General features: G+C 35.4%; 1 protein-coding gene across 9 annotated transcripts in view; it reads right to left on the bottom strand.

The window, feature by feature from the left end:
• Positions 1–351: 351 nt before the first annotated feature.
• Positions 352–10,201, bottom strand: part of RECQL4 (RecQ like helicase 4) — a 30,859-nt gene continuing 21,009 nt past the window's right edge. For 3 of the 9 annotated variants that reach the window (XM_032092700.1, XM_032092737.1, XM_032092716.1), the window contains 4 exons: positions 6,501–6,904; positions 913–1,081; positions 731–839; positions 352–639 (listed from right to left, as the gene is read on the bottom strand). In XM_032092700.1, coding sequence (XP_031948591.1) covers positions 518–639; positions 731–839; positions 913–1,081; positions 6,501–6,904 — 804 coding nt within the window. In that variant the 3' untranslated portion in view covers positions 352–517. Of the gene's footprint in view, positions 1,082–6,500; positions 6,905–10,201 lie in introns of all 9 variants that reach the window. The other 6 variants (XM_032092708.1, XM_032092775.1, XM_032092727.1 and 3 more) reach the window with 5 other exon arrangements.

Raw genomic sequence — 10,201 nt, 5'->3', positions numbered from 1 at the left:
ATCAGAGATTGGATTTTTGGGGAATCAGGGAGCGAATTTGGGAATCTTGGATTGGGATTTGGGAATCTGGGATAAAATCCCCTTTTCATGGACTAAATCCCTTTTCCAGGGATAAAATCCAAGGATAAATCCGCTCTCCAGGACCAAAATCCCTTTTTCTGGGAATAAAACTCCTTTTCCAAGGATGAAGTCACTTTTCCTGGGATAAAATCCAGGGGGATTTTCCCATCCTCACCCCCGGCCTGGCACCAGGAATTCCCAAGGGTTGGAGCTGGAATTCCCAAAGAAGGAGCCAGAATTCTGGGAATTTTCTGGGATAAGGGGAGAGACTTTGTCACCCCCATGACATCATCACATTCCAAGGAGACTCCGGTTATTAATCCCAATAAAATCCTGAAAAAACCCTGATAAAATCCCCAACAAATCCCGACAAAAATCCGCCAGAATTCCAGAGGGAAGCTCTGTCTCTCCCGCCGCCATTCCCGCTGTTTTCCCGCTGTTTTCCCGCTGTTTCCCGTCACCTCCAGGCCAGGATCTCCTCGGTGGCCAAGCGGGAAAGGCTCTGGAATTCCAGCGGGAGGTGCCTCCTCCAGAAGCGCCGATCCCGCCCGTAGATCTGCGCCGGGAAGCGGGGGCTGCCTACGGCCAAAGCAACCTCGGGAATGCCGCTGCATCCGGAGGCGAATCCCGATCCCGCCTCATTCCCGATGATTTCCCCCCAATCCCTCACCGATTCCATGGAAAATCCTGGCGATGGCTCTGCCGGAAAACTTCTCATCCGGGTGGGTGGCGAGGAAATTCCGGATGTCGGCGCGGACTTGCTCCTCCCAATCCTTCGGCTGCCGAGGGAAAAGGCGGAATTCTCATCCCTTTGCTCCTCCTCAGCCCAAAGCTCGGGATAACTTCACTCACTCGCGTCATTCCAAGGTTTTTTTCCTCCTCTTCCTCTTCCTCGTCGTCGTCTCCGTCGGATCCGGCTCCGTCCCGCTCGAAATATTCCCGGAGCAGCTCCTTGAGCCGGGAGCTCCTTTCCAGCTGCTCCTTTTCCGGAGCCTTCGGATGGCAGCTCTGGAACGCCACGCTGCTGCCGGCAATCAGCTTCCGGCTTTTCCCCACCCCCGTTATCCCAAAAAATCCTCGGGAATTCCTCGGGAATTTTGGAGGGGTTTTTCTGGGATTTGACTGGGATTATATCAGGGTTTTTTTTGGATTTTATTGGGATTATTTGGGGATTTTTTTTGGATTTTATCGCATTTTGTTGGGATTTTTTTGGGATTTTTTTGGGATTTGATGGGAATTTTATTGGGAATTTATGGGATTTTTTGGGGGATTTTATTAGGGTTTTTTGGGATTATATTGGGATTTTTTTTTTGGACTTTTTGGGATTTTTATCAGGTTTTTTTTTTTTATTTTATTGGGACTTTATTGGGATTTCATTAGGATTTTTTTGGATTTTATTGGGATTTTTTTGGATTTTATTGGCATTTTGTTGGGATTTGTTGGGAATTTTATTGGGAATTTATGGGATTTTTTGGGGGATTTTATTAGGGTTTTTATGGATTATATTGGGATTTTTTTTGGATTTTTCGGGGTTTTTATCAGGGTTTTTTTTTTATTTTATTGGGATTTTATTGGGATTTCATTAGGATTTTATTGGGATTTTTTTGGGATTATTTTGGGATTTTTTTGGGATTTTTTTTGGATTTTATCGGCATTTTGTTGGGATTTGATGGGAATTTTATTGGGAAATTATGGGATTTTATGGGGGATTTTATTAGGGTTTTTTGGGATTATATTGGGATTTTTTTTTTATTTTTTTGGGATTTTTATCAGGGTTTTTTTTAATTTTATTGGGATTTTATTGGGATATCATTAGGATTTTTTTGGATTTTATTGGGATTTTTTTGGGATTTTTTTGGGATTTGATGGGAATTTTATTGGGAATTTATGGGATTTTTTGGGGGATTTTATTAGGGTTTTTTGGGATTATATTGGGATTTTTTTTGGATTTTTTGGGATTTTTATCAGGGTTTTTTTTTTTATTTTATTGGGATTTTATTGGGATATCATTAGGATTTTTTTGGATTTTATTGGGATTTTTTTGGGATTTGATGGGAATTTTATTGGGAAATTATGGGATTTTTTGGGGGATTTTATTAGGGTTTTTTGGGATTATATTGGGATTTTTTTTGGATTTTTTGGGATTTTTATCAGGGTTTTTTTTTTTATTTTATTGGGATTTTATTGGGATTTCATTAGGATTTTTTTGGATTTTATTGGGATTTTTTGGGGATTTTTTTGGATTTTATCGGATTTTGTTGGGATTTGATGGGAATTTTATTGGGAATTTATGGGATTTTTTGGGGGATTTTATTAGGGTTTTTTGGGATTATATTGGGATTTTTTTTTGATTTTTTGGGATTTTTATCAGGGTTTTTTTTTATTTTATTGGGATTTTATTGGGATATCATTAGGATTTTTTTGGATTTTATTGGGATTTTTTTGGGATTTTTTTGGGATTTGATGGGAATTTTATTGGGAATTTATGGGATTTTTTGGGGGATTTTATTAGGGTTTTTTGGGATTATATTGGGATTTTTTTTGGATTTTTTGGGATTTTTATCAGGTTTTTTTTTTTTTATTTTATTGGGATTTTATTGGGATATCATTAGGATTTTTTTGGATTTTATTGGGATTTTTTGGGGATTTTTTTGGGATTTGATGGGAATTTTATTGGGAATTTATGGGATTTTTTGGGGGATTTTATTAGGGTTTTTTGGGATTATATTGGGATTTTTTTTGGATTTTTTGGGATTTTTATCAGGGTTTTTTTTTATTTTATTGGGATTTTATTGGGATATCATTAGGATTTTTTTGGATTTTATTGGGATTTTTTTGGGATTTTTTTGGGATTTGATGGGAATTTTATTGGGAATTTATGGGATTTTTTGGGGGATTTTATTAGGGTTTTTTGGGATTATATTGGGATTTTTTTTGGATTTTTTGGGATTTTTATCAGGTTTTTTTTTTTTTATTTTATTGGGATTTTATTGGGATATCATTAGGATTTTCTTGGATTTTATTGGGATTTTTTTGGGATTTTTTTGGGATTTGATGGGAATTTTATTGGGAATTTATGGGATTTTTTGGGGGATTTTATTAGGGTTTTTTGGGATTATATTGGGATTTTTTTTTGATTTTTTGGGATTTTTATCAGGGTTTTTTTTTATTTTATTGGGATTTTATTGGGATATCATTAGGATTTTTTTGGATTTTATTGAGATTTTTTTGGGATTTTTTTGGGATTTGATGGGAATTTTATTGGGAATTTATGGGATTTTTTGGGGGATTTTATTAGGGTTTTTTGGGATTATATTGGGATTTTTTTTGGATTTTTTGGGATGTTTATCAGGTTTTTTTTTTTATTTTATTGGGATTTTATTGGGATATCATTAGGATTTTTTTGGATTTTATTGGGATTTTTTTTGGGATTATTTTGGGATTTTTTTTGGATTTTATCGGCATTTTGTTGGGATTTTATTGGGATTTGATGGGAATTTTATTGGGAATTTATGGGATTTTTTGGGGGATTTTATTAGGGTTTTTTGGGATTATATTGGGATTTTTTTTGGATTTTTTGGGATTTTTATCAGGGTTTGTTTTTCTTTATTGGGATTTTATTGGGATTTCATTAGGATTTTTTTGGATTTTATAGGGATTTTTTGGGGATTTTTTTTGGATTTTATCGGCATTTTGTTGAGATTTGATAGGAATTTTATTGGGAATTTATGGGATTTTTTGGGGGATTTTATTAGGGTTTTTTGGGATTATATTGGGATTTTTTTAAAAATTTTCGGGGTTTTATCAGGGTTTTTTTTATTTTATTGGGATTTTATTGGGATTTTTTTTTTAATTTTATTGGGATTTTTTGGTATTTTTATCAGGATTTAAAAAAAAATTTTATCGGGATTTGATGCAGATTTTATTGGAATTTTATTGGGATTTGATGGGTATTTTACGGGGATTTGATTGGGACTATTCTGGGATTTGATGGGGATTTTATTGGGAATTTTTCAAAATTTTATTGGGATTTTATGGGGATTTTTTTTGATTTTATTGCGATTTTCTCGGGATGTTTTGGGGATTTTTTTGGGATTTGATGGGAATTTTATTGGGATTTGATGGGATTTTTTTGGATTTTATTAGGAATTTTTGGGATTTTATTGGGATTTTTCTTGGATTTTTTTTGATTTTTATGAGGTTTTTTTTTTTTTAAATTGGGATTTGATTGGGATTTTTTTTTAAACTGGTACTTTATTGGAATTTTATTGGGATTTGATGGGCATTTTATTGGGATCTGATTGGGATTTTATCAGGGATCTTTTGGGATTTTATTGGGACTTTTCCGGGATTTGATTGGGATTTTTTCCGAATTTTATTGGGATTTTTTTGGGATTTTTTTTGGATTTTATCAGGATTTTATAGGACTTTTTGGATTTTTTGGGGATGTTTTGGGGATTTGATGGCAATTTTATAGAGATTCACTTTATGTGATTTTTTTGTGATTTCATTGGAATTTTTTTTTTGTGATTTTATCGGGATTTTTTTTGGATTTGATTGGGATTTTATGGGAATTTTTTTGGGATTTTATTGGGATTTTTTGGGATTTTATTGGGATTTTTTTGGGATTTGATGGAAATTTTAACGGGATTTTTTTTGGATTTTATTGGGATTATACAGCGATTTTATTGGAATTTTATTGGGATGTTTTCAGGATGTTATTGGGGATTGGGATTTTATCAGGATATTATGGAAATTTTATTGGGATTTTATTGGGATGTTAGGAGAATTTGATCGGGATTTGATGGGAATTTTATTGGGATTTTAGGGGAATTATAATGGGATTTTATGGGAATTTGGTTGGGATTTTACGGGAATTTGATCGGGATTTTAGGGGAATTTGATCGGGATTTTATGGGAATTTTATTGGGACTTGATGGGAATTTGATTGGGATTTGATCGGGATTTTATTGGAATTTTATCAGGATTTTAGGGGAATTTTATGGGATTTTATTGGAATGTTTTCAGGATTTTATTGGAACTTTACCAGGATTTTATTGGGTGGGATTTTAGGAGAATTTGATCGAGATTTGATGGGAATTTTATTGGGATTTTAGAGGAGTTTTATCAGGATTTTAGAGGGATTTGATCAGGATTTTATGGGAATTTTATGGGATTTTATCGGGATTTTATTGGAATTTTAGGGGTATTTGATGGGGATTTTAGGGGAATTTTATCAGGATTTGATGGGGATTTTATTGGGATTTAATGGGAATTTGACCAGGATTTTAGGGGAATTTGATTGGGATTTTAGGGGAATTTGATCGGGATTTGATGGGAATTTTATTAGAATTTTAGGAGAATTTTATCAGGATTTTAGGGGAATTTGATCAGGATTTTAGGGGAATTTGATTGGGACTTGATGGGAATTTTATCAGGATTTAACGGGAATTTTATGGGATTTGATCAGGATTTTAGGGGAATTTTATCAGGATTTTGTGGGTATTTCATTGGGACTTGATAGGAATTTTATCGGGATTTTATCAGGATTTTATGGGAATTTGATCGGGATTTGATCAGGATTTTACGGGAATTTGATTGGGACTCGATGGGAATTTGATCGGGATTTTAGGGGAATTTTATCGGGATTTTATGGGAATTTTATGGGATTTGATCAGGATTTTAGGGGAATTTGATCGGGATTCTATGGGAATTTGATCGGGATTTTAGAGGAATTTTATCAGGATTTTACGGGAATTTGATCAGGATTTTATCGGGATTTTATTGGGATTTTAGGGGAATTTGATCGGGATTTGATGGGAATTTTATCAGGATTTTACGGGAATTTGATCGGGATTTTAGGGGAATTTTATCAGGATTTTACGGGAATTTGATCAGGATTTTATTGGGATTTTATTGGGATTTTAGGGGAATTTGATCGGGATTTGATGGGAATTTTATCAGGATTTTATGGGAATTTGATCAGGATTTTAGGGGAATTTGATCGGGATTTTATCAGGATTTTACAGGAATTTGATTGGGATTTGATGGGAATTTTATCAGGATTTTATGGGAATTTGATCGGGATTTTAGGGGAATTTGATCAGGATTTGATCAGGATTTTACGGGAATTTGATTGGGACTTGATGGGAATTTGATCGGGATTTTAGGGGAATTTGATCAGGATTTGATTGGGACTTTACGGGAATTTGATCAGGATTTTGTGGGAATTCGATCAGGATTTCGTGGGAATTTGATCGGGATTTTGTGGGAATTCGATCAGGATTTTGTGGGAATTTTATCAGGATTTTGTGGGAATTCGATCAGGATTTTGTGGGAATTTGATCGGGATTTTGTGGGAATTTGATCAGGATTTCGTGGGAATTGGACGGGATTTTATTGGGATTTTGCGGGAATTTGATCGGCATTCGTTTCCTCACCTTCGGAAGGCGCGGAAGCAGCAGCGGAGCTGCCGCAGCGCCGCCTTTTCCCGGGAAACCACGCGGCCGTGCAGGAATTCCCCCACGGAATCCAATTCCCGGCCGCTGAGATCTCCGTAGGCGCGGAAATGGAAGGAGAATTCCAGGAATTCCACGGCGATCCCGCTTTTCCTTCCTGTCGGCATTCCCAGCTGGATTTGCTGCCGGATTCCCCCCCCGAATTCCCCCGGGAATTCCCGCTCTTCCCGGTACCTTTTTGGGAATCCCACTGGAGCTGCCTCAGGCTGCGCTTGACCAGCGGAGATTCCCAAGCCATGGAATCGCTCAGGGAGACGACGTCGAATTCCAGGGAGCCGCCCACGGCCGAGCGCTCCCGAGCCAGGGCCGCGGCCACGGGAGGGGAGCTGCGACGGGAATGCCAAGGAAATTTCCCATAAAAAACTTCCCAATGGAATCCTGAGCAAATTCCCATCAAATTCCCATCAAATCCCGGAAAAATCCCCATCAAATTCCAATAAAATCCCCCAAAAATCCCCAAAATTCCCAATCAAATCCCAATAAAATCCTGATCAAATCCCAGAAAAATCTCAATAAAATTCCCACAAAATCCTGATCAAATCCCAATAAAATCCCAATCAAATTTCCATAAAATCCCAAAAAACCCCGGTCAAATCCTGATAAAATCCTGAAAAAATCCCAAAAAAATTTCACATTAAAAAATCCCAATCAAATCCTGAAAAAACCCCAATAAAATCCCAAAAAATTTCCCATCAAATCCCAATCAAATCCCCAAAAAATCCTGATCAAATCCCAAAAAAATTCCCATCAAATCCCAATCAAATCCCAATCAAATTCCCATCAAATCCCAGAAAAATCCCAATCAAATTCCCATAAACCCCCACTCAAATCCCAGGGCCGCGGCCACGGGAGGGGAGCTGGGATGGGAATCCCAAGGAAATTTCCCATAAAAAACTTCCCAATGGAATCCTGAGCAAATTCCCATCAAATTCCCATCAAATCCCGGAAAAATCCCCATCAAATTCCAATAAAATCCCCAAAAAATCCCCCAAAAATCCAAATAAAGTCCTGATCAAATCCCAATAAAATCCTAATAGAATTCCCATAAAATCCCATTAAAATTCCCATAAAATCCCGAAAAAATCCCACTAAAATCCTGATCAAATCCCGAAAAAATCTCAATAAAATTCCCATAAAATCCCGATAAAATCCCCCAAAAATCCCAATCAAATCCCAATAAAATCCTGATCAAATTCCCATAAAATCTCAATAAAATTCCCAAAAATTCCCAATCAAATCCCAATAAAATCCTGATCAAATTCCCATAAAATCCCAATAAAATTCCCACAAAATCCTGATCAAATCCCAATCAAATTTCCATAAAATCCCAAAAAACCCCGGTCAAATCCCGATAAAATCCTGAAAAAATCCCAATAAAATTTCCCACCAAAAAAATCCCAATCAAATCCTGGTCAAATTCCCATAAAATCCTGATCAAATCCCGATAAAATCCCAGAAAAATCTCAATAAAATTCCAATAAAATCCCCATAAATTCCCCAAAAAATTCCAATAAAATCCTGATCAAATCCCAATAAGATCCCAATAGAATTCCCATAAAATCCCATTAAAATTCCCATAAAATCCCTAAAAAACCCCAACAAAATCCTGATCAAATTCCAAAAACATCCTGATCAAATCCCAAAAAAATCCCAATAGAACTCCCATAAAATCCTGAAAAAATACCAATAAAATCCCAAGAAAATTCCCACAAAATCCTCAAAAAATCCTAATAAAATCCTGAACAATTCCAAAAATATCCTGATCTAATCCCAATAAAATCCCAAAAACCCCCGTTCAAATCCCAATCAAATCCTGAAAAAACCCCACTAAAATCCCCAAAAATTCCCATCAAATCCCCAAAAAATCCCAATCAAATCCCAAAAAAATCCTGATCAAATCCCAATAAAATTCCCATAAAAAATCCCAATCAAATCCTGATCAAATTCCCATAAAATTCCCATAAAATCCTGATCAAATCCCGGAAAAATCTCAATAAAATTCCCACAAAATCCCCAAAAATTCCAATAAAATCCCCATAAAACCCCAATAAAATTCCCACAAAAAACCCAAAAAATCCCCCAAAATCCTGATCAAATTCCCATAAAATTCCAATAAAATCCCAAAAAAATCCTCTTAAGATCCCGGAAAAATCTTAATAAAATTCCAATAAAATCTCCATAAAATTCCCTAAAATCCCAATCAAACCCTGACCAAATCCCCCCAAAAATCCCAGTAGAATTCCCATAAAATCCTGAAAACACCCCAATAAAATCCTGATCAAATGCCGATAAAATCCCAATAAACCCCCGGTCAAATCCCTAAAAAATCCTGAAAAATTCCCCATAAAATCCCAATAAAATCCTGATCAAGTCCCGAAAAAATCTCAATAAAATTCCCATCAAATCCCGATAAAATCCCCAAAAATCTCGATCAAATCTCAATCAAATCCAGATCAAATTCCCATAAAATCCCAATAAAATTCCCACAAAATCCTGCTCAAATCCCAATAAAATCCCAATAAACCCCCGGTCAAATCCCTAAAAAATCCTGAAAAATTCCCCATAAAATCCCAATAAAATTCGCATAACATCCCAATAAAATCCCCATAAAATTCCCAAAAAATCCCAATAAAATCCTGATCAAATTCCCAAAAAATCCCAATCAAATTCCCAAAAAATCCCAATCAAATCCCGAACAAATTCCCATAAAATCCTGGTAAAATCCCAATCAAACCCAGATAAAACTCCCATAAAACCCCCAAAAAATCCTGATCAAATTCTCATAAAATTCCCATAACATCCCAATAAAATTCCCACAAAATCCTGATAAAATCCGAATAAAATCCCCAAAAACGCTGATCAAATTCCCATAAAATTCCAATAAAATCCTGATCAAATCCCAAAAAATCCCAATAAAATTCCCATGAAATCCCCATCAAATCCCAATAAAAACCCCAAAAAATCCCCAAAAATCCTGATCAAATTCCCAATAAAATCTCCAAAAAATCCCCCAAAAATCCTGATAAAATCTCAATAGAATTCCAACAAAATCCCCAAAAATCCCAATAAAACTCCCATAAAATCCCAAAAAAATCCCCAATAAAATTCCCATAACATCCCAATAAAATCCTGATAAAATCCCCAAAAAATCCCAATAAAATCCTGATAGAATTCCAATAAAATCCTGATAAAATCCCCAAAAAATCCCAATAAAATTCCCAAAAAACCAAAAAAAAAATCACAAAAAATCCTGATCAAATTCCAATAAAATTCCAATAAAATCCCGATAAAATCCCAATAAAATCCCAAAAAAATCCTGATAGAATCCCAATAAAATCCCAGAAAAATCTTAGTAAAATTCCAATAAAATCCCCAAAAAATCCCCACAAAATCCCCCAAAAAATCCTGATCAAATTCCCATAAAATTCCAATAAAATCCCCATAAACCCCCCAAAAAAACCTAATCAAATTCCTATAAAATTCCAAAAAAATCCCAATAAAATCCCAATAAAATCCTGATAAAATCCTCAAAAAATCCCAACAAAATTCCCATAAAAACCCCAAAAAATCCCAAAAAATCCTGATCAAATTCCCATAAAATTCCAAAAAAATCCCCATAAAAT

Source organism: Corvus moneduloides, chromosome 1, assembly GCF_009650955.1.
Source record: "Corvus moneduloides isolate bCorMon1 chromosome 1, bCorMon1.pri, whole genome shotgun sequence".
In the NCBI taxonomy this organism is placed as follows: Eukaryota; Metazoa; Chordata; class Aves; order Passeriformes; family Corvidae; genus Corvus; species Corvus moneduloides.
This window is presented reverse-complemented; position numbering and strand designations above follow the sequence as displayed.